This window comes from Corvus brachyrhynchos, unplaced genomic scaffold (genome assembly GCF_000691975.1).
Source record: "Corvus brachyrhynchos isolate BGI_N302 unplaced genomic scaffold, ASM69197v1 scaffold103, whole genome shotgun sequence".
Classification (NCBI taxonomy): Eukaryota; Metazoa; Chordata; class Aves; order Passeriformes; family Corvidae; genus Corvus; species Corvus brachyrhynchos.
The window spans coordinates 3644129-3668670 of NW_008237436.1; the positions used below are offsets into that span (position 1 = coordinate 3644129).

The following is a 24542-nucleotide window of genomic DNA, read 5'->3' on the forward strand; positions in this document are numbered from 1 at the left end:
CTTAGAATGGTTTTGAAAGCCCCTGCCAGTGGCAGGAACCGACAGGCAGATTGGCCTGGTATTAGGTCCTGAGCTTTGTTATAAGCAGTTGCCAGGTTTGTCTGTTTCTGCAGTGAGTTTTGGCTCCATTTCCATCTCGGAGAAATTTTAAATATTCTTTTTCAAAAGTTGGCATCACTGATACCAGAACAGAGTACTTTTTGTAGCACTTGATTTGATTTCTGTACTTTAAGTTGTTTTCTTTCCTCTCAAATGACTGTACTCACCTACTGATAAAATTCCTTTTCCACAATCTTTGATTAATAAGTAACATGGACTGTGCTGGCTTGGAAGGAGAGGATTCAGAGCAAAGTGCTGCATTTTAATATGAAGTGAAATGAATCTATTTGCACAAAATTATGTGGAAAGAATACACCGCCAAGAAACCACATCATTGAAATACACTCTTCTGCTTCTATTAGTTCGATCTGCAGCCTTGCTAATTCTAATTTATGTAGGCTTAAGGTGACCTGTTTCTCAATGTAGAGATATCCATCCTGCATATGACACCATTTGAATGCAAAGATCCACCCCTGGTGATGATGATTCAGTACTGTACTGCTACAGGTTTTCTCATCAGTGGCAAAAAACCATGACATTATTTAGTTGGCTTTAAAGAGAAAACATGTGTGAAGTAGAAGGTATAGAAATTACAGAGATGCTGCAAAGAAAAGAGAAATTAATTAAAACGAACAAAAAAAAGTAGGTCAATTTTGGCCTAACTTTGTTCAAGTTGTTCCTTTTAAGTATGAAGAGCAGAGAAAATAGGCAGATGGGAGTACAGAAAAGGGAAATAAGCCAAAGTGATTAGCCTAGTGACCTTCCCTTATTTCTGGTGGATTTTGTATGTATGTGCACTGTGCCATTGTTTCTGATGAATAAAATTAGCATACTCAATTTATATCCTAAAAGAAGCCTAAATTCAGTAATTTTCTCAGTACTGCAGTTCCAATTTAAGGTGCAAGTTTTAACTTTGGAAATTACTTGTGGTACTTATTTTTCTATATTTTGCATATTTATGTGTTCAGATTGAAGATACCTAAAAAAAGAGAATAATAGTTTTATAAAATAGCATTAGGACTAATTAAGAAAAGAAAATAGCTCAGAACAGTGGCATTCTCCTGGGGTTTTGTTCATATGCCATTTTTAAACAATAGAACATTGAGTCACTCAGTAACAGATTAGCTTATTCATCAGCTTTCTAAGAGCTAAATTTCAATGGATTTCTTCCCTTTCTTATATTCTTTCAAATTATTTATATAAAGGAAGGTTTTCACTATGTTGGTAAGGGCTTCCCAAGAACTTTCCAACTAATGCTTAGTTAAACAGATTGAGTAGAAATTTATACTGTAATTAGTTTGATGAGTGGATTGTGTTGCACAGACCACATTACCTAGAGTTTTCTACTAAGGAAATAAGGAAATGAAAAATGAAGGCAAAAAATATTGAGGTACTTCACTTGCGGCTGTTATTTATTATTTTAAAACATCGTTGTAATTAATGATAACTTTAAAGCACCTTGTAGTGTTCTGTTTAACTCTTCTTTGAATGTTTGCTAGGCATTTTGGGAGGCTTGTTATTTGGATGAGATCCACACTGTCTTTTTTCAGGGTGGCCAGAGACAGAAATTTCAAAGGGCATCAATATAGCCTGGTGAGTAGGCTTACATGGAATATGCTGCTAACAATATGGGACTTAACCTCCACCCAGAAGACTTGGCTCCTGTGTAGAAATAGGTTTATTCAAGCAATTTCATTTCAAAAATGCAGTGACTTGAAAAATAATGAATATGGATATTTCTGATACCCAGAAAGGTGTATGAGTTCTTTTGTCTCTTTGCTAAACACTAGCATTCAAAATCTGTAGAAATGTATGCCACAGTATAATTTCCTGTTGCATGAAAAATCTGTTTCCTATTCCCATTTTTTAAATTTGTGGCTTTGGATGTTGGTGTTCTGGGGTTACAAATAAGACAGAGGTCTTGATATACCTTTTATACATACGCACTTCTGAACATCTCCTATGCTATAATTTCCTCCTAGGAGCAACCACTCCTTTCTTTTCATGCTCTCTCCATAGTTTTTTAAAACTCTGAGTGGTTCCTCTCTGAATCCTCTCAAAATTTTGTGATCCTTTTGGGAGAGGATCAATGCTTCCATGATGTCCTTCATGACACTGCACACTAATTCACAGAAAGACATTTGTTATCAGTGTTATTCTCCTTTCTTTTCTGTGTGTATTCTAATATCTCATGAGCTTTTTTTGGCTTGAGCAAGCCAGAGAGTGGAGTATCATTGAGCTGTCATGGTGTCAGACTGCTCCATTTATTTAGGAAATAAACAGACTCTTCTTGCTGTAGCTATCCCAGCTACAAATGTTTCCATATTGTCCTATGCTTCACCACGTGGTCAGTTACTACTTCCCCGGGTCTCATTTTCAAGCTGCTCATTTAAGATGTTGTAACCTGTTTTGGCTGCAGTGGTTTTAATGGTAGGTCTTGGCAAACCTGCTGCCTTTTCAGTGGAAGAGGTGATGGAGGTGCCTGCAAGAACTGTTCCAACAGCAAATCCTGGGGAGATGAAGGGGGGAAATAGGCGTACGTATGAGGAGGGCAGGGTCTCGAGATGGTATCTGAGTAGCAGGGACCAGGACCTGCAGGAGGAATGTCACAAGAGCAGAGAATGTGCGCCGGAATACTAAGGCCATTTACCAGCCTCTATCACATTATTTTGCATTACAAGGCAACAACACCTCTTATTTATCAACATCTTTTCTGCCAGTTCCTCTGGAATTCACTTGTTGAGCATTCAGTGAATATGTTGATAAGGGCTAGCTCTGCTACATGAATCCAATCCTAAATTTCAGATGGTCAGAAATACAAGTGTTTTGAAAAACTTATAAAAATGTCTACTGTCTCCTTGGAGGCAGCTTTGATACCAAGTATATGTTTTTCACTGAGATGTATTTACACTGAAGAAAGCAACTTGGCATGAGCGACTTTACCTATTAACATCTACTCTCACATAGTCTTTTCACACTTGTTGACGCTGTTACATTTTTTTGTCTGGTTCAAATTTTCCACATTTATTAGGTATCTTCTCTAAACCTCAGTACTGACTCAGAGGTCAGAAGTACCACTGCAGACTTTCATGGGACTATTCAGTGAGGTAAGACAAGTGCTGCACAACTGCAGTTCTGTGGAAAATGATGTTTCTACAAAGTGCATGTGATTTTTTTGACTTCTTACATGTAAGGAGAGGTGGTCATCCTCTTTAAAGGCAAAACCAGGCACATTTAGAGAGTGCTTTATTCAGAAGTTTATTCTGTGAGATGACCAATACCCCATACAGAATGACTGGCTCAGCTGTAAATGTTTGCATTGTAGACACCTATTACCAGATGAAATCAATCCCACATGTGCAATGTACTGTTAGATTAACTTCAACTTTTGTTACAAGTGCCGAAATCTAACATCTCGATGACTTGGAATATAAAAGCACTTCTTTTCAGTTAAATATACAAATGAATCACACATTTTCAATATTGGTTTGGGGTTTTTTCATACCTTCCATTATTTTGATTCTTTGTTATTTAGGACAAAAATGTTGCAATGGAAACTCTGATTTTCTCTTGACTCCTCATTTTCATTTATTCTATTCTGGTTTTGAACTGAGTCTCTTCTGTGCAACTGCCTTAGCCACTACTGAGGACAGTCATGTTCTGTAACAGGCATCTCCCTGGGAATAAAAGAGTTTGGGCTACCAGGAGATGTCCCTTTGCAGAACAGATTTTCAGGTGACCTGCACTTTATGTTCCTAGCCCCCTTTATGTTTGTTTAATTAACCACTAAAAACCAGTATTACTTGCTATATTTCATATATCTTCTCCAAAACTAAAAAGGCAAAATCTTATTTATGATCTGCAATTATGAGCTTTATGCTTTTGGTTTTGGTTTTTTTACCAAAATGAAACATAATGAATAAAATCAAGCAGTAAATAGCCTTAACAACCTGCTTTGCTAATTCAAATTAATAATGTCTTCCAAAGTATCACTGCATCAGTATTACATTTGTTCAGTATTTTGAACTTCTCCAGTAAAGCTAATTGATTCTGAAATGCCAGACCAGTAAGATTTACTGATTGTTTCCCCTGCAAAACTGTTAAGGTAGCCATGCTTTTTTTACAACCATGTCAGCATCTCAAAACAAATTGAGAAGACTCTCAGGGGTGACATATTTAGCTGCATAGTGTCAGCTATTAGATAAAGGCAGTGACAAGGATAGCGCAGTTAAACACCTACAATCTAATTACATTGTCCAGGAAAATTAGATGTGTATGAAAACACAGAAGTTATTAATGTACGAGTTTCATGTTCTTGATTACTCATATTAAATAAGCTTTCTGACAAAGCAAGATCCTTAGAGTCGACCTTTCTCTTTGTCTCCTCAAAAAAACTTAAAGGCAAACAACAGATAGGTCTTCTCATGAAAAGAATGTCACTATTTCTGTGTATACTTTTGCCTTCAAAGTGTATAAATCAGTCATAAACTATATCCATTGCTTAGACACGATGCAATATGCTCAATGTGCCTTGTTCTATAAGTTAACATAAAGCGTGCATTATAATATCTTCATAATAATAATAATATTAAAAAGTTGAACATTGCAATATAATTTTTAAAAACCCCCTAATTTGCTAATGTCTTAGGAGAACAGTTGGTTTTAAATTATTCCTGCTACCAAATGTATAAATCTTTCAAAATAGCACATGCATGTTACATGAATAGCTCATCTTTATTATTCTACTAACAGTAACTACATGATGCTATTATTAAACTATATTATTAAACTATATTATTAAACTATTACACTCTTGGTTCACTTTTATGCCAAAGATCTATAATCTGCAATATGTTGCACAGAAACAAAACCAATCATTCAGGTAGGTGTCTGAGAAGTGTAACTGATTTCTGTTGCATTATTGTAAAATATGCAATGAAAAATCAACAGAAATCACTAGTGGCACTGTTTAACATATCCTGACTTGTAGAATCTTTCTGTATTGACCTTTTCCTTTATGTTTCCTAGTTTTCCCTTGTAACACCAGAAGAACAAGGTCTGTAATTGTAATTAGATCAATCTGACAATGAGTCACTCTCTGGCAGCTAAAGAGGAATCAGGAGAAAAATAATCTAATCTTAAACATGAGTGGTATTTGCTGGAGGGAAGGGAGGAAGGGAGGGTGTATGTAATTTTTTTTTAAAGGGGAATGTAAAACTTGCCAAGAATTCATTAATTTTTTCCTTAAATTTTTATCATGATCGTGTTTCATGATCTAGAGTAGCTGCTGAGTATGTTGAAAAATCAGTGCAGTGTTGAAATCACCTGTAAATACATATTTCCATGTGTATGCAACATGGCATGTTTCCGTTTTTAATTACATTGTTAGGGGAAGAACTAGTGGCAGAAAAAAATGCTATGTCTATTTTTGTATCCATTATCCACTGGCACCAGCTCAGAAATTGTAAGCATCTCTAGTAGGCACCTGAGCATCCTGATCATAGAATGGGTTATATTGGAAGGGACCTTAAAGGTCATGTAATTCCAATCCCTCTGCCATGGGCAGAGATGCCACCCACTACATCAGGTTGCTCAGAGCCCCATCCAACCTGGCCTTGAACACTTCAAGGAATGGGGTATCCACAACTTCTCTGGGCAACCTGTGCCAGTGCCTCGCTACCTTCTGAGGAAAGAATTTCCTCCTAACACCTAAACTAAATCTCTCCTCTCTTAGTTTAAACCCATTGCCTGCTCCTATCACGATGAAAAGTGGCTCTCCCTTTCTTTTTTATAGGCTGCCTCAAGTACTGCAAGGCTGCCATGAGGTCTTCCTGGAGCCTTCTCTTCTCCAGGCTGAACAACCTCAGCCCTCTCAACCTCTCTTTATAGGAGAGGTGCTCCACCCTTCTGATCATCTTCATGGCCCTCCTATAGACATGCTCTAACAGGTCCATCCATGTCTTTCCTGTGCTGCAGACCCCAGAGCTGAACAGAGCACTCCAAGTGGGGTCTCATGAGGGCAGAGTAGAGGGGCAGAATCACCTCCCCCACCCTGCTGGCCACACTTCTTTGGAGGCATCCCAGGTTGTGGTTTGCCTTCTGGGCTGTGAGCACACACTACTGGCTCATGTCCAGCTTTTCCTCCACAAGAAACCCCAAGTCCTTCTCTGCAGGGCTGCTCTCAATAAGCTCCTCTCCCAGTCTGTGCTCATGTCTGGAATGGCCCCAACAGGTGCACTGGATTTGTTGAACCTCATGACGTTCTTGTGGGCCCACTTCTGAGGTTTCTCCATGTCCCCACAGATGGCATCCATCCTTCTGGTGTGTCAACTGCACTACTCAGCTTTGTGTCATCCGAAAACTCGCTGAGGGTGCACACGATCTCTCTGTCAATGTCAGTGATGAAGATATTGAAGAGCACAGGTCCCAGGACAGAGCCTGAGGGAGACCACTTGTCAGTGGCCTCCACCTGGACACAGAGCCATTGACCAGAATTCTCTGGCTGTGTCCATCCAGCCAATTCCTTACTGACCAGGTAGTCCACCCTTCAAATCCGTGTCTCTCCAGAGATGTGGGTATCACATGGGACTGTGTCAAAGGCTGCACAGAAGTCTAGGCAGATGACATCGGTCATTCTGCTCTTTTCAATAGTTGCAGCCACTCCATCATAGAAGGCCAACAGATTGGTCAGGTGGGATTTGCCCTTATGAAGCCATGCTGGCTGTCTTGGATCACCTCCTTGTCTTGCATGTGCCTTAACATTAGTTTCATGAAGATCTTCTCCATGTTCTTCCCAAGTACAGAGATGAGCCTCTCTAGTTCCCAATGTCTTCCTTTCTTATCTTTTTTAAAATAACATTCTCTTTTTCCAGCGACCATGGACTTTGCCTGACTGCCATGCCTTTTCAATCTAGAGTGGCTTGGCAACAACATCAGCCAGCTTCCTCAGAATCCTGGGATGCATGTCATCAGGTCCCATGAACTTCTGGCTATTCAGCCTCATCAAGTGGTCCTGAACCTCCTTTTCTCTTCTAGTGGGAGAGACTTCACTCCCCCAGCTCCCACCTGGAGGTTCAGGGACTTGAGAGACATTCAAGGACATGAGATCCTATCTTGGTGAAAACGACAGTTCTTGAGAGGCCTAAGTACAGCCTCAATCTTGGCATGGAAATCTACAGCTGGCTGTTGTGAAGTGCTGAGCTCTGGGGGTTTCTGTGTTCCTTGTCCTCTCTGGAACTCAAATGCCTGACATTTTATTCTCCATCTTCTCAAGATATAAGCTTGGATTGCACTTCTGAGAATAAGCACACAACTGAGCAATGAATGTTCCCTTTGCAAGATGTCATATTCGCTGTAGCATCTAGAATGAAAGTCTCAGCTAGGCTGTGAGGTCTTTGATGCAAGGATGATCCTTTCATCCTATACATATATGTGGGTTTTGACCTAGTTTTTCATATACTGTGTGTTCCCATTAAAAAGCGACCTTATTTCTGGTTGAATCCTGAATGTGAGGCACTTTGTAATGTAAGTAATAAAATAACACAACACTACATAAATGGTAAATTGCTGCATTCCCTATGTTGCTGTCTTGAATTTGTACTTTAATCTCATATGGATAAAGCTCTCAATATGTGCTCCAAAACACTGTGACTATCAAAAAGCTGACAGATAGTGTACTGAAGAGTTACAACACAGGATCAAAACCTCTAAAACTTCTGGAGATACGAGAGGTGGGTACATTCTGGTACCAAATGTGGAAAAGCCCTTGTGCAGAATGTAATTTGAGTGTCTCTTTCTTTCCTTCAGAACTCTTTAAAATAAAAGTTACCATAGAAATGTCATTGTCTGATTATTTACTGAAATAAAAAGGTTCATGCTAGAATGCATTTTAGTCAAGAGAGATCTTAGGCTTGCCCAAGACTGTAATATAATATGAATTATATTACATTTGACACAGAGTGAAGGTGAATATTGCAATACATCATAGAAAAAAACGCAGCAAGAAATCAGACTGTTATCTATAAAGAGCCTTAAGAATGTTTAGCATGAAGACTGGAGGAACTCCAGGTAGTGCATCATGGTGCTATGTACACCCAGTGTTTGCTGCCTGTTTGGGCTTGCATAGCTATGAATTCAGACTAAAGGGGTACTAAGATTCTGAAATATAAAAAGTCAGTGAAATGATGATAGTTCCTTAATCTCACAGTCAATTAATATGTAAGGCCTCTTCTCCCTTCTTAAATCATCTGCCTAGAGTTACATATTCTCATTCTTTAATCATGTACATGATAAGGAGGCTTGGCACTGTGCATGGCTGTCATACTTGGTGAGCTAAAATATGCTGTCATGAAGTACATCCTTGAGTCTGATTTGATACTGTCCTATTTGGCTTGGTGTAAACATTAATGTTTTAATTGATTTTTTCCTTCTTTTCATCAGCTGTAAAATATTAGTAGGTATTTCTAGTGATAAATGGGTTTTAAAGACAGCCTAAAATACTGGAGGGCCCTGAATGTGAAGGTGCAAGCGGACATGATGCTACAGCTATTGCCGTAAGGGATGAAACATTTGAAGTTATGTAATAAGCAGATCAAAATTCCAGATATTCTATAATTAACTCTAGCAGCTCATAGTAAGGTTCTGTGTATTTGATGGTCTCCTTCTAGCTCTCTTGAGTGTTGTAGGTCCTAGATTAAATCAAGACCTAGCTCCCAGTCCTGAGGTTCAGCTAATTCTGGGAGAAAGCCCTCAAATTTTTTTCCATCAGCTGTAAAGAGGTCAGCAAATTTTGAAAACTCATTTGCATGAATTTACATGTTTCTGTGGCTAAAGAGATACTTAAAATTATGTAAAGGTCCTGTCTTACTGCAAGTGCAGTAGGGACAAGTCCTCAGATATATGTCACTATGAATTGTAGCACAGGCAGCAGAATGACTGTAATGTGGCACCTCTCCTTTCTTCTCATGTCATTACCCCATGAAGTACAAAATGATTCCTCCAGCTTCTGGAGGAAGGATTTGTGTAGGAAATCTGTCTAGGACATATCACAGCTGAGAATCTAGTCCACTTAAGTCTGCTCAGATAATCTACTGCTAATGCTTCTAGTGTCTGCCACTCTTGCTGACAGAGCTGTTCCCTGGGCCTTTTCTTGGAAAGACATTTAAGTCCCGTAACAGAACAGAGTTTCTCAATAGGTGAGAGCTATTGTTCCTTGTACAGACAGCACGAAGGTCCCAAGGAATGGGGACCTGGTTCGTCTTACAGCTATGAAACTTTGGGAGAGCCACCTTCACTTCCTTCAATAACTAATAAAACAATTACTAATCAATTTCCATGCTGAAACCAAATTCAAGCTGTAAAGGTAGAGAGACATCTCAGCATCCAGTTTTCCAGCAGCTGGTATCACCACGGTTGTTGCAGATGGGCATTCTGACGATAATCCAGAAGCCCAGCCAGAGGGCATAGGAAGCAGAAGATCATTTCTTGGATTAATTAGTAGGTTTTTCCCACTGAGAAGCCCTTTTCAAATGTTTCCATTCTAATTTTTTTCCTGGAACATTAGAATATACCAACTAGGAAATACTTTTTAAAACTGAGTAGCAATAACTGCTTTCTGATCTCAGATGTTGCATCGTGAGTTACATTCTTTTTAGTTGCTGTTACTGAGTGAGTAAAACTGTACAGAAGATAGATGTGGATCAGTAGGTGCACCCCTTACTGGGGGGTTTTTCAATTTTCAGGGTTGACACAGTAATTTTCACTTTAAAAGTTTATTCTTGTTAGATCTGACTTGTAGTTCATATAAATCAGACCTACCTTGATTTAAGATCAGCTGAAGCAATGATGTTTTTTGTAAAATCAGTGCTTTTCGAAAGATGAATAGTGCCTTAAATCTAACTGTACAAACAAATTTTAAGCAGTGGCCATTAACTTGAATTACAGAACAGAAAACAGAGAAGGATGATATTTGTCTCATAGTGATTAAGGACAAAAAGGTAAAGGTATGCAAAATGACAGAAAAATCTCCATTTATTCCATCAGCATTTCGTTGTAGTCTGTAGTATGCATGTGAGTGGTATAAAAATTGTTCAACAAACATGTCATAAATGTTAAGCAATGCTATGAAATATTTCTTTTTATTTAAATTGTCTGAAACTTGCCTAATACCACATTTACAATTCTATAATTTTAAGTTCAGTTTGTTCCATTTAGAAATCATACTGAGCTATGAGCTATGGAGAACTGTAACACCGTGAAGGGATTGTGGAGTTTTCCACCAAAGGATCCTTGAATATTTCTAGGAAGGTCATGGTGCTTACACAAAAAAAAAAAAAAAAGAGAGAGAGAAATTAATTGTTTGTCTGCATTGCAGAGAACCATAAAACAAGTTCCTCATGTAGGAGCACAAGGTATGGAGATAGTTCTGTGAATATATTTGTTTTGGCTGTCCATGACAGCTGAGAAGTAATACCTGCCAATTTTATACCCCTCTGTGAGAGTGCAGTTATTTTACTCTGTTTCAAGAAGTAAAATATTTCTTTTGGGTTTGATTGGTTTTGGGGGTTTTTTTGGTTTGTTTTGGTTTGGGGTTTTTTTGTTTGTTTTTTTTTTTTGTTTGTTTATTTTTGCTTTAAAATAGCTTTAGCCAGTACTACATACACTGAAATGAGTTTGAATCTGCTTTAGGCTATGCAGGAATGTGTGTGTGAGAGGGTGGTGGGGGTGGAAATTTGACCTAGTCCCTAACAAATTTCTGCTCTCTCCTGTTGTCAGAGAAGGATGCATACAGGTGACTTTTGCCAGTGATTTTAAACATGATACAATGCAGAAAATTCAAGGTCAGTGCTTCTGTACAGACATTTTGTGGTCTCTGTAAGACAGTAAATTATAAATTATAAAATATGGTCATGGCTGTGGAAACCCTAACATCTCTGACTTTGAGTTAGACTTGTATAACTTAGGAGTGATATAGATGCAGAAGTTAGAGACCAAACTGCCTAAGGGTTTCTCTGGATAGCAATAATCCAAGGGTCACTGTAGCAGTGGAGATGTTCATAACCAGCTGAAGAACATTCATTTCTTTGTTCAGTCAGTTCTGCGCTGACTTACAGGAGGTCACAGATTAAGCCAGCAGCACGTTCAGTATGTGAGCACACAAATTTATGCTCTCTCACAACCTCAGCAATTTTTGAAGGGAAAAAATCAGAAGAGTGGGTGAATCAGAGGCACACACACAAATACATGTATCTAGATGTGTGTGTGTCTATATATGTGTGCATATACTTACTTGGGGAGGGGAAGAGGGATTGATTAGGGTGCATAATGTGTATGTTGTAGAGAAGATTTCTAGATCCAGTCTCTGGAGTGTGTTGAGTCAAATGCAGCCCAACACCACAGTTAGTGTATAAAAATAAATGGATTTAAACATAGGATTAACATTGAGTATGCCTAATCTAAATAATTTCAAACCATATATGTCTGTTTGTCCTTTGGTGCACTGCAGCCCTCTTGTTCTTAGTTCACATGTGCGTAAGGGATTCTCAACTCCTAATGCAGCATAATTTCATCCAACTTTTCTCACCATGTGCATAATCTCAGCAGATAAGGCAAAAAGTAAGGCAAGCAGCTGGGAACACAGGGCTTTGAAGTTGTTTAAGTGTTTACATGGCAGTTATCTGAATTGCACCTGGGTATTTGCTGGCAGTGAACCCCACTGCAAAAGGAAATGTATGCTTTTCTATGACGATATTAACTTTGCAACCATCACACAAATGCATTGTCCTTTGTTTATATGGGTTGAAGTGTTCATTTTGAAATGAACAACAGAAGTCAACATACATCACAAGCATTTGTTTTCCTATGGGCTACACCAGAATTTGGAGTGGAGCAGTCATTTCTGACACATCTTGTGTGCATTTGCTGTGGAGGTGGTGAGGTAGGTGGCATCCTCTTACCTGGTGCTGGCACACTGAAAGGCATTCTGTTCTTTCTTAGAAAGGGAGAACTATGAAACCTTCCAAAGGGAAACCATGTCATTTGCATGGGAAAAGGTTTTTCTTTAAATCTGGCATAAAAGCTCTGATAAACAGAGACAAAACCACAGAGGCAGTCAAAGAGAAATGATCAGATTGAAAAGGATTTACAGCAGGTTTCCAATACTAAAATGTTCTATAAAGACTAAAATCTATAGAGTAATTACAAGATACAAAACAATCAGTATGTCTGCTTCTCCTAAGGGCATTGGCCCTTGCTGGGATGCCAGAAGGGGCAGAGATGCTACCTAACATTTCCCACAGGTGTTCTCACAAAGAATATTTCTGCTGTACACAACTTCTGTATTTTCAGTAACTCTTTGGAATAAAATGATTTATTCTTCGGTTATCCCTGCCTTACTTCTTACTGAAAAATGACCACTAAACAAATCTGTGTTGGTTTTCCTCAAGAAGCCTAAAATGTTGACCAAGATTTTAACTGATTGCTAATACATCACTTTACTGGGAAGAGTGCATTTTTGGTTGAGGCTAAATTACAATGATGAGTTTTATGGACAGTGAAGGAGAATACCTGATACCCACTTAGAGCCTAGCCATCATGAAACATTTCTGTGGACACTCAGTAGTGAAAACAAACAAACTGCTGCTAATGGCAGTCTGAAGTTCATTCCCAGCTAAGTACTGCTCTGGGCCAAGCTAAAATAACACCACAGCTGTAGCCAGAGCTCACAGGGCTTGGTTTTCATGTTCTGCCATGGATTACTGCAAACTGCTGTTTGCTTTAGCAATCACTCATTTCCCAGAGCAGGATAGTAGTCCCCAGCTTTCATGCCTCTCTTTGTTGTTGTGTGACCTCTTGTACCTTTCCCACTTCATTCTATCTTTAAAATAGATATAGCACTTCTTCCTACTCAAGAGGGTAAAAATGATAGCAATGTGTGACTCACTGTGTTGTTCCAGGATTGTAAAAAACAGGGGCTACTCTGGCCTCTCACTTCTGTTCATCTCTGTTTGGCAGTCATTGCTCTTCTTTTTTGTCTTTCTTCCTCCCACCTCTGCCCCATCGCATTTCCACCTGCCCCCACGCACATGTTGTGACAACTACATTATCTCCAATTTTTGTTCATGTCTTTGTTTATACAGAAGCATGGCTGGTTATCGTAACACAAGACTGAGCACTAATTGATATTTGCACAGTTCTGAGCATGTTGATGTTAGTCCTACTGCACAGTCGAGAGTTCAGAATGACTAAGTGCTTCTGGGACTTGCTAAAGGTAAAAGCACAATGAAGAGGACATTTTTTGATTTTATCAGGATGAAATTTGCTGAGACGTGGCAGAACTGTATCCTGTAAGGAAGTGTTCCCAAAGGGTGGGTGTTGGGAATTGGGCAGGATGAACTGAGCATTCAGGACACCATGCAAACCAAAAGTGCATACATGTTCCACAAGCTGTTTCCTTGGCTAAACACTTGAGGTTGCCTGTACCTGCTTTGCAAGAACATAATGTCAAACTGTCAGGTTAGATTTTACTTAGATTTTAAAATATTGACTACTCTTAAAGCATATCTAAAGGCATAAAAGTGGGAAGTGCTATGGAGAGTTTGTGTAAGTGAAAGAGAATGGGGGTACATGACCACTTTATACCAGGTGGAACCAGACCTGTTTGGCTGCCCTGGTCACCTTGAAGGGCCAAGGGGCACCTGTTTCTGCAGTGAAACATCTGTGTTCTCTCTCTCAGTATATCCAGCTGGCCACAAAGAGCAAAATAGTGACAACAGAGAAGCTGTTCTTGCAACTTGCTTTGGTTAGAACATGGACTTCCACAAGCACAATATAGAATCCCTGAAAATTGAAGAAGATTACCATGGATCTATTACAGCAAAATAACATTCTGGAGTTTTAAATATCTACATCTCCAAAACAATATTTAAAAAATAATAATTTTACCTGATCAGAACTATTTTCTGAATTTATTCCAGGGACCTCCAAAATCATATAGTTAAATCCTTAAAGGTATCTAAACTTATGATACCTTGGTGCCCTTTTTTCATGGTTTCAAGTACAAATATTGGTAGAAATAGTCTTTCTGTTCTGTGAAATATTTTGCCAGTTTGTAAAATTTTCTTATCTGGTTCAAGACCAGGGTTTGCAAATTTCTTATGTAATGTAATAGAGTGAGTTAAATATTAAAGTAAACACATTTTCAAAACAAATTTTTTCTTTCAAAGCTATAAAAATGAAACCTTTTAACGATTTGCTTTTTTATTTGATAATTCGCATTCTCTGTTGAGAAGTCAATTGAATTTTTACACGGAAAAAAAAGTGTGGAAGAAGTCCTCAATAATTGCTAGCTCCAACTTACCAGTTTTACTGATTCCCATATCATTGCACTCATCCTTCTGTGGGATTTGTGGATCAGTTGCAAACTACTGCAACATTTTTTTTACCCTAATGTGGATGGTGGTATCTGAGCATACCTGCATATGTGGCATGGCATAGTCAGCAACAAAGAGGCTCTTGCCAACACAGAGGCTTTTTGCTATCCATTAAATAATAGAAAGATTTTTGTGTTCAGACTTCCACTAGTTGTACTGGGGCCAAATTAAGGAGACAGATAGTTCACTCTTCAAGACCATGGAATAGCAAATACAGTCATTTTATCCATTGGGGAAATCATAGGAGAAGGAAAGGTAATGTAGAATGAATGATAGCAAAAAAACCAAGATTACAGAGTATTAAACAAAGTGCTTGCATTAGAGCAACATGTGAGACAGAGGAAATGGAGCTGTAAAGGAGCTCTTCTGATGACAGCAACAAATTAAACAGAAGAAACTGTTCGGGGATAAAATTAATGTTCTGCTGCTTTTGATTCCCATTTGTCAAGATGAGTGCTAGTGCTGATGCAAGATGAATAGGTATGGCCAGCTGAGCCACAGGGATGAGTGGCATCATCCAATATGATGGCAAAATGAGCAATTGCAATGGTTTAATAAAGTAAAAAATACCATAGAGGCACACCCTAGCGCTCACCACAAGTGGCTGCTCCTCACGTGTTGGAACTGAATCCTCCTCAATAAAAATTTGGTTATAACCCCCCAGGCTGTAATTGCTTGACATTTGGAAATCATATTAGCAGCTGCTAGAGGTAAAATCTCCCTGGTCTGTTAATACAATAAATTCTTTTAGATAAGTATGATAAATTACACTTACTGAAATGCATGTTCCTTTACTGTAAGTCTTTCAGCTCGTTTTCTTCTAATCTCACTTGGAACATTGTTGAAATGGTTTTCATTTTTATATACTCTATTATTGCCCTTCTCCACTTATTGTAAACCTTTTTCTTTAATGTCATTCAAAAGTTTTCACTGTAAAATAGTTTCCAAGCAGTTTTCTACTTGATCAAAGCTTTCAAAACAGCAACCACAAGAAATGTCACATTACTTTCTAAACTTTTATCAATAGGACATAGGCAAAATAGATACATATTTGTAGCAAACAGAAGAAAGCAATTGAATAAATCTTTCTTTCTATGACTGTTTTTTGAACCAGCACTGATCTTGGTGCAAAGTTAAATAAAATAAATATTTAGACTAAAGTAAAATGCATACTTAAAAACAAGTAATTTTGCCAACTAAAACACTAAACTAGGGAAAACAATTTTCAAATGTTCATCAAGTGTCCTTTAACAGCTGTGCACAATTATTAAATATGCTTTTATATCTCTGGGCACTATTTACAGTATCTCACCTTTTTAGAGTACAGCTCACAATATTAAGTTTAGGGTTTTCAAAAGACATGTCTGTGTCCTTTGAATTCTTACAGATGCTTGAAGCCCCCTGTAGGTACTGAAAGGCTGCAGTGAGGTCTCATCAGAGCACTCTCTTCTCCAACTCTCTCAGCCTGTCTTCATAGGAGAGTTGTTTCAGCCCTCTGATCATCTTTGTGGCCCTCCTCTGGGTCCATTCCCACAGGACCACATTTTTTCTGTGCTGGGGTCCCCAGAGCTGAATGCTCTCATGAGAGTGGAGCAGAGGGGCAGAATCATCTCCCTTGACCTCCTGGTCACTCTTCTGGTGAACAAGCAAGACTTGCTCAACTGCAGACTGGGGAGCTGTTCTGTCTTCTTTCTTTGACCCCATCATGAATAGTTTTCAGCACAGTAGCTCAGGTTCAATGGAAGAAATAGGAATTTCCCCTTTGCCCTGCTTTCTAACCTGGTGAGGTGGCCAACGTGTTGTGATGCAACAGGTATGAGGCAGAATATCATCCAACCAAGATGTCTTCTATCCCACAAGTGACTTCTCCAATAGCACTCAGGCTATATATTAAATATGGTCTCTAATAAACACCTCTGCAGTCTTTGTATTTTAAAGAAAAATTATGAGCCCTGTTGTCAGCCTTTGAAGATCTTCTTAAGCACTAAAATCCAGCAGCAGTTTCAACCCTGTACCAAAGATGGGTGCCAAGTCTCTGAGAGAAATCTAATTTCTGACGCAGCAGTCTCAACAGTATTTTCTGTGGAATAGCTTCAATATTGCCATTATTCTCAGCTGACTAACGTGCTCTAGGGAACTTGCAAGTGTCATCCAGACTGAAGATTTCATTGCAGGGGCCAGGCAACTTCAAGCTAAGGCTGACATTGCTGAGTATCATAATACTACTTCCCTTTTTGGGCTGCAGAATTTTATTTTGAAGTAGTAACTAGGATTTTCTTTCCTTCTGTCAACATCTTTCTGAAAGGATCTAATAAACCTGCTAAGCAGATGATTGAGTTTTGCATGTGGATTGCTGTTTTCCTCCTTTAGAACTGTCTATATGTCACTCTAATTAAAGCCTATCAGGTTATTAAATTGCTAGAACGAAGAACCAGCATGATTTTAAATCCTTATACTTTGCAGGACCTTTTTCAGTTCAGAGTTCTTTCCTTCAGTATCAGTGAACCAGTAGGAAGTCATACAGATTTATCCTTTTTTCCTCTGAAAGGAGTGTCGTGTTTCAGAGTAGTGCTGCTGGTTGCTCACCACAGAACATAAGCGTACAGAACCCAAAGCCTTTTTTTATTAACAGCAGATGTAAAGTAGTCCTGTCCAAATGCCAGGGTTTATTTGATAGCAGTGATATTTTTGATACCATATCTGTGTTGAATAAATTCTCTGGCTTTTTTATTAAATGTCTAGAAGAGTTATTTGCATGCTGGATAGGTATGCTAATTAGGTTTGTTTTGTTTTTTTTTTTAAGGGTGTGATTTCCTGAGAGTGAACGATTACAGTTTGACAGGTACTCAGAAATATCAGTGGAAGATATAGGCATATTTGAAATGGGAGCCTAAAGGAGCTAATAACTAATAGGGGTTGATGGGGAAGAGGGAAGCAAAAAACTTGGATGAAAATAGTCCTTTTTTTTGTCTTTGAAATGGTGTATGATATTATGGGATTGGCTGGCATTGCAGAATCCCTGTGCTGTTGCAAATTAAAATGGTTTTGAAGTTGTTCATGTCAACCATTTCATAATCTATGTCAGAAAAAAAAGCTTTTATCTGACAATAATCTTTCTGGGATGTTATTGAGTCATTTAATCCAGTTGTTTGATGAGCTCCATGCCATGATCACTTATAACCATGAAAGATTATGTATACATCAGAGAAACAGTTTTTTGATGTATATATTTATTTTCCTTGTTGACTTTACAATGCTGGTGTTTTGCTTCTACCTTCACTTCCTCTTCATCCAAGGAGTTCATTTGAGTAATTTGTTTCCACACAGAATGCCTTTCAGGAAAATCACAGGATCATAGAATCATTTAGGTTGTATAAGACCTCAAAGATCATCAAGTCCACCATTTAACCATGTCCCTCAGTGCCACATCTGCATCTACATATCTTTTAAATACCTCCAGGGATGATGACTCCACCCTTCCCTGAACAAACAGCCTGTCCCAATGCTTGGCAATGATTTCTGTGAAGAAGTTTTTCTTAAAGTCCAATCAAAACCTCCCCTGGTGAAACTTGAGGCCCTGTCAGGTTCTTTATAAATGCAACATGTCTACTTTCCTCCCCACAACAGATCCACAGCCTTTCTTGAGCTAGCTGCGCCAACACTGAGGGTACAGTTGCCTCATTCACAGCTCTGGCTCATCCTGCTCTGATCATAGAGCACAGGGTGATACAGCTCAGGAAAGTTCTTGGAGGCCTTCGCTCACAGAGGTGAACATAGAATGGCCCTGCTGAAACATGGGACTGCTGAAGGGGAGGAATGGACCCGGCATCTAAGCATTTCTGGTTTCTGCAGGCTGGTTTACATGCTTCAGCAAATAAAACATGGCTGTATCAGCAGAGTGTGTTTATCTTTGGCTTCTGTTTGACACTTCCACTTGCAAAATTGTTACAGCTGGAGTTGTACGCAAATGATTTCTTTATTATTCATAGCAGCAGGTGCTGCAGCAGTCTTTTGGCTAGAGTTGTACTCTTGGTCCATGGTTTTCTATATATTTGATTAGCTGGTGCCATGCTGTTCAGATGGGTTGCTAGTCTTCCAATAAATGTATTTTGTTACACAATCAGTTATATAGCGCGTTATCATTTCCATAAATCACTCTTAGTTGGCAGCTTTCTGTTGCCACTTAGGATCGTTCCAGCAATAATTTGCATCCTTCTTGTATGGCATCCTAAAAAGATCTTGGAAGTTAACATAGCCTGGGTATCATTTTAATAGCTGATGTCCTTCTGGCAGCACTAGAACATGGAAACCAGCTATCCATGAAGGACTGACATATTTATTTTTGATTCACGTATCATTTATGTATTCTTCAAGAAGTGCTTATCCAAAGATTCAGTATAGCAATTTGGGCATCCACGAGGCTTATGCCAGAGTTGTGATGCTAAAAATCAGGTGCCTGTCCCCAGGCAGGGTGATTAACAACACTGCAGGTCGCTGAAAAGTGCAGGGACAATATGATATGCCTCACTCAGAAAGGCATCCCAAAAACCTGGCACACTCATGTGGGACCTGCCTGTCCCTTGCCAATTGACACAGCCTGTGCCTGCATTTCCTACTCGTCTATGGAAATGAGATGCTTCGCCACTAATGAAACCTGATTTGTACTCAGCCACTTGTTATCTTCCCATCAGAAGTGATCACTTCACTTGATCCCTGCTGGCTAAACATAGGTCAGCTTCAGCTGCTGCTCAGGCAGACCTCGCAATGGAGCAAGAGGCTCTTTTAGAATGAAATTGCCTTGCAGAAGGGAAAAAAAAATGTAGTCTAGGTGTGCTTTTCCTATTAGTAAGAGAGATGCCTAATCAATTCAGTTCTGTGCTCAGAGGAGGAATTTTCCAATATCTCAGTAAAATTCTTCACTAAATAAAAGGTAAATAAAAAACATGTTTTCATAGACAGATTCCTATCAAGGCTGCAGAAGCAATATTGACTGAAGAGATAACGGAGCACTTGGTGCATCTGATGGAAAGGTGCAGATGGTTGTCCCTGTGGGGACAAGCAGATAACAGGAACAGGGAGCGTGTCACTGCAAGGCACAGGAGTGGCTGTGTTTTCAGCTGCCTGCAGATTGGGCACTTCACACTGGTACCTGGAGGAATCTGTTCACCCTTCTGTTTAATTTTTAAAACATTAGTTGCAGTTTCACCCCTTATGCTAGTTTCATTTACAGCCTGCATTGCTGAGAAAGTTGATGGATCTGTGAAAGGAAATGCATTTAATCACTGTCAACAACCTCCTCATTTGGGCACTGAAAGCTATCAAAGAGAAAAGTAATGGACCAAGAGGTGCATCCAAGTGTGGTGTTAATGGCACCCCTTTCATTTAGCATGGCAAACCCAAAGCAGCAAAGTGAAAAATATGAAGAAAACAACATGGCAGGTCAGTTTGCCCACGAGCCTCAGGCAGAGGAACCCTCTCTTGGTCACAGATGAGCAGGAAACATGCATCTGCCTTTCTGAGTCACAGTGTCCTATTTCTCGCCCATCAATAGAGCTGCCCACACAACTTTCCAGCAGCCTGTCTGCTCCCTGAGCCCCACCAGCATTGCAAGACCCTTTTAGGCATATTTCAGTGTGTTGTACCTCACGTATCCTTGCAGCACGTAACTCTGCTTGTAGAGTATGCTCCTAGGCTCACTCACTGCAAGACAGGTGAACCTGGTTTGAGAATAGGTGCCAGGTTGTCATTAGCAAGCAAAATTATTCTGCATGATTTTTATTGATAAGATCTGGATTTTATGCCTTGTGTAAAGTGGTGATGATCAGTAATTACACAGATTGTCATCCTGAAATGTGGAACTTATTTGAAAGAAAAAATGTACAATTATTAAAGAAAAATCACTTTCTTACAGATGCTGTTCCAGAAGCTGTGCAAGGAAAAAGCAGGTAAGGCTGCATTCCTTCTTGAAAGTTTCTTGGTGGGGCTTGTGTAATCATACATGCATTGATGGAGGACCCAGGGAGTCTCTGCTGTTAAATGGGTGTACAGTGCAGTTGTGACAATTGCTTCCATGCTGCTGTTCATGACCTAGTGGTGTAGGTTTTAGGTGGTTCTTAAGAAAGCTGATAATTCATCACCTTTCAACTTATACCTTGCAAGGTAAGTTCTACAATAATGGGGATAAACCCAAGCATTTGTTACGGTGTCAGAGTGGGACTCAAGGTGTTGCGATGGCACTGGTGTGTGTGTGTGAGGTGAATTGAGATGAGGAGCACCTCAGAGCTTTTTCTGTCTCAGTGATCACACAGCAGCTGAATCTGGTGAAGAGGCACATTACAGAGGCATATTTTTCAAAAAAATCTAACAAGCCCCTGGGACCCACATGTCCCAAGTGGCAGAGTCACTGCCTGATTTTCCCCTTAGCAGATAGCCCACTATGTGGTTAAAGCATTTGTCAATATTAACAGCATTAGTGAGTTTGACCATTATGGAGGAACTATTTAGTGCCAGCGAGGCACCAAGACTCGAGCAGTAAGTAGAGCTAAAGACTCAGATACCCTGAACTGCACATACATTATCATGCCAGGAGCTAAGGAAAGATTTGGATAAACAGATATGTACACACACACAGATCCTGATTCAGCAAGATACTTAACACACAATTAAACCCGCATTTGACAAAACCAATTAATTGCAACAAGCGTAAGAAACTGCTTGCATGATTTGCTTAATTGAGAGTAAATGTCCTTATTAAATTGTAATGAAGCACAATTAAGAAATACAGAGAAAAGGAACTGCTTCCCAGAATGCAGGTTACTGGAGTTTAATAACAGCCTCACCGTTTTGCAAAAAGAAATGTCCCCAACATCTAGATGAATCCTCATTCCCACAAAAGTCTTTGCCAGCTAGAACTATTTCAGTCATAAACCAACTGACCTCTGTCAGTCACCCATCTCTGACTGCAGTTTCTGTTTTGTTAGTCAGGATGTATGCAGTGTGTGCCAATTAAGAGGAAAGCAATTGGGCATCAGTGCTGTAATTACCCCCCTGTCCCTAGATGACTTAGCATCTTGTTTTGGCCTGAAGGACTAGTTTAAGCCAGTTTTCTCACTCAGTGATTTCTTCTTGTATCTGTCTCTGATCTAAACTGCATCCACAGTTCATTCCAAGGGCCAACCTTGACTCAGTTAAAATCAGATGAATGTGGCTTTTTGGAGCCAACTTCACTGATTCAGTGGCTCTGCTGGCAAATGTGGTGGCTTAGCAAAATGCCAAAACCCTAGGTAGAAAACTCTCCCTAGGCAATTCCACCCTCATGTACTTAACATCAGGTCAACAAAATATGAAGGCTGCTGGGCATAGTGTAAATGTACGTATTTTCATTCAAGCGCTGTGTGCATTAACTTTTCCTGCTTTATGAGTTGGATGTGGATTTATTCCATGACAGTATTTGCCAATGAAACACATGCCTGGGCTTTTCCAAAGATAAACAAATTTCATAAGTTCTGAGATTGATTGAGCAATTGTTTTAATTGTATTCATTGTTGGATCAAAACCTCTCTGTGCCACTGAAGGCTCACTTTATAAAGAAAAGGAAAACATGTCAATGGCACATGCATTTTAAATAAAACTAATTAGTTTAGCAGTGGTCCCACTTTATACTGATTGATTTTTAATTGTTTTTACTTTTATGACAATATTATTTTGTCACTAAAAGAGATAAAGTTTTAGCACCTATCTTAACAGTAAAACTGCAGAATGATGGTTGAAAATCTGATGACTGCAGGCATGAAAGAAGAATGACAGGTCATTTTCTGACACAGTTTGGTCATTGAGGTGAAACTTTAATCATAGAAATCTAGCATATGGTAAAGCTGGTAATAAATTTGTCATTAAAATGCTTCCGGCAGAAAATGTCCATTTCTTCAAATAGAACATTTTACAGGAAAAGGTTAGCATCCATTAATTTCTATTTCAAATAATTTCTGTAAAATAGGCACACACGTCTCAACATGCAGTGATTTAACAGTTTTCAAAGTGAGAAGTTTTAATTTTTATTTGACTTTGAAACTTTTGGCTTTGAAATTTGTTACACTGAAGTATTAAAAAGGCAAAGAGAGAGATAAAAGGAGAAAACATGATTTAAATTACAAAAAAGGCCAAATCTATGTCTTGAACTGAGAGACAAGGGTTTCTTACAGGTTTGCAGTTGCTGAACTGTTTTCTACAGGTTTGCAGTTGCTGAACATTTCTGGTATTTTCTGTGCTTTCTGGATAAGACATTTTCTGCTTTGGAATTTCTTTCAGGACAAGAAAACCCATCCTGCTTGTATCAGCCACACACAGAACACAGCACTCACTGTTCTACTCAAGTTTGTTTTCTGCATCACTCTCCCCTTACGTCCCCACTTCTTATTCTTTCTCATTCTCTTTTGTCATTTATTCTTCTGACCTCTTTCTTGGTCAGAGCTCTAGAGCTCTCAGGGGCCAAAAGAGTCTTTTTCCAGAGTACCAGTGGGTCACAGTGGGACATCACCCTGCCCTCCTCACCACAGAGCACCTCTAACCCCACCCTATCAAGAGCTGGGGATGCACAGGGCAGCTCAGAGCTGCTGCAGCCAGGGTGGGAACTTCTGCAGCCCCTTCCCCAAGGCTGGGCTGTCCTCAACTTCCAGCCATTCTCCATGTAAACCATTTTTGTGTGTGAGATGGAAAAACCTGCCCTTTGGAATGGTGTTATTTCTCTTGTTGCATTTTATGTTACTTACTTTTTCTTTTCCTCAAATAAATGCAACATTTGGGGCTTCCATTATCTGGATTTGTAATGGGTGCCTCGCAAGATGTTAAGCAGGATACCCAAAATGTGTCTAAGAAAAGCTACAGCTGCACAGACCACCCAGCCACACCAGGGAACCTCATCTGAAGTACCAGCATTGCTGGCAGTGTCACTGCATGCTTGCCAGGCCTTGTGACATTTCTTCCAGATGTAATAACACTGGTACTTATAACAGTGCATGCACTGGAATTAAAGACTATCTAGCCATTAGGAAAAAAAAAGATTAAATAACTAGAGGCATGAATTTATTCGCTTTCTGTTTTCTTTAATCATGACAGGATGCAGCATGAGCAGGTGGCTCCCTGGGGACTGGGGCAGATGCAGGGACAGTGGTCAGACAGCTCCAGGATGAGGGGACAGGGATGGGCCAAGGATGGGATGGGATGTCAGTCTGCAGGTTGGGTCACATGGCTGGGTAGGGCAGAGGCAGAGAACATCCCTGCCACAGCATCATGGGGCTGGGATGGACAGCTCTGGGCGGGGCTGAAACGGAGTTTCACAAAGACTTGGAAATTTATATATTTATATATTTATATAATTTCACACTACTAAGTAAATACAATGTTATTTGGACTTAGACCTGGGTTGCAAATGTGGTGTTGCCCACACCCTTTAAGATGTATTTAGCAAAGTGCAAGGGACAGTTGCAAGAGAGGACAAGAAGTTTGGAGTGGAAAAGCTGGTTTCACATAGAGAGGCTTACCCTTGGCCTGAGGTGAGCAAGTTGTCTGTTGGCTTTCTGTAGAAGCAGTAGACAGGAAGGCAATTCACCCTTGTACTGCTTGTATGTGATGGCATTAATAAGCAAGTGTTACAAATGTGTAAAAAATACCCTATTCTGTGGGTTTACCAAGACCTGTGAAAACATCAGCTTCATCCACTGAACCCTGCTTTCTTTGGGAATTAATGTGGCTATCCTGGTGGTACCTGTGGTTTCAGCCATTAAACCACATTCCTGCAGTCATTAATAGATTATGCCATTAATAGGACTACCCCAGTCCCATCACCATGCAATAGTGCACTCTGTTCAAGTCACCATCATCAATGCTTTTCTTCTCATATTGCCAGATACATAAAACCAAACCCACTCTGCACCACCTATCTCTTCTGCCCTTGTAACGCAGCGGGTCCTAATTGTCTGCTCTGGTACCCCAGAGAACACCTTGCTTAGCTGCTCC

General features: G+C 39.5%; 1 protein-coding gene across 6 annotated transcripts in view; it reads left to right on the forward strand.

Annotated features, from left to right (window-relative positions):
* STARD13 (StAR related lipid transfer domain containing 13) overlaps positions 1-24542 on the forward strand; it is a 329105-nt gene that overhangs the window by 142560 nt on the left and 162003 nt on the right. For all 6 annotated transcript variants that reach the window (XM_017731330.1, XM_017731328.1, XM_017731329.1 and 3 more), the window contains one exon: positions 20440-20473. In XM_017731330.1, coding sequence (XP_017586819.1) covers positions 20440-20473 — 34 coding nt within the window. The remainder of the gene's footprint in view (positions 1-20439; positions 20474-24542) is intronic.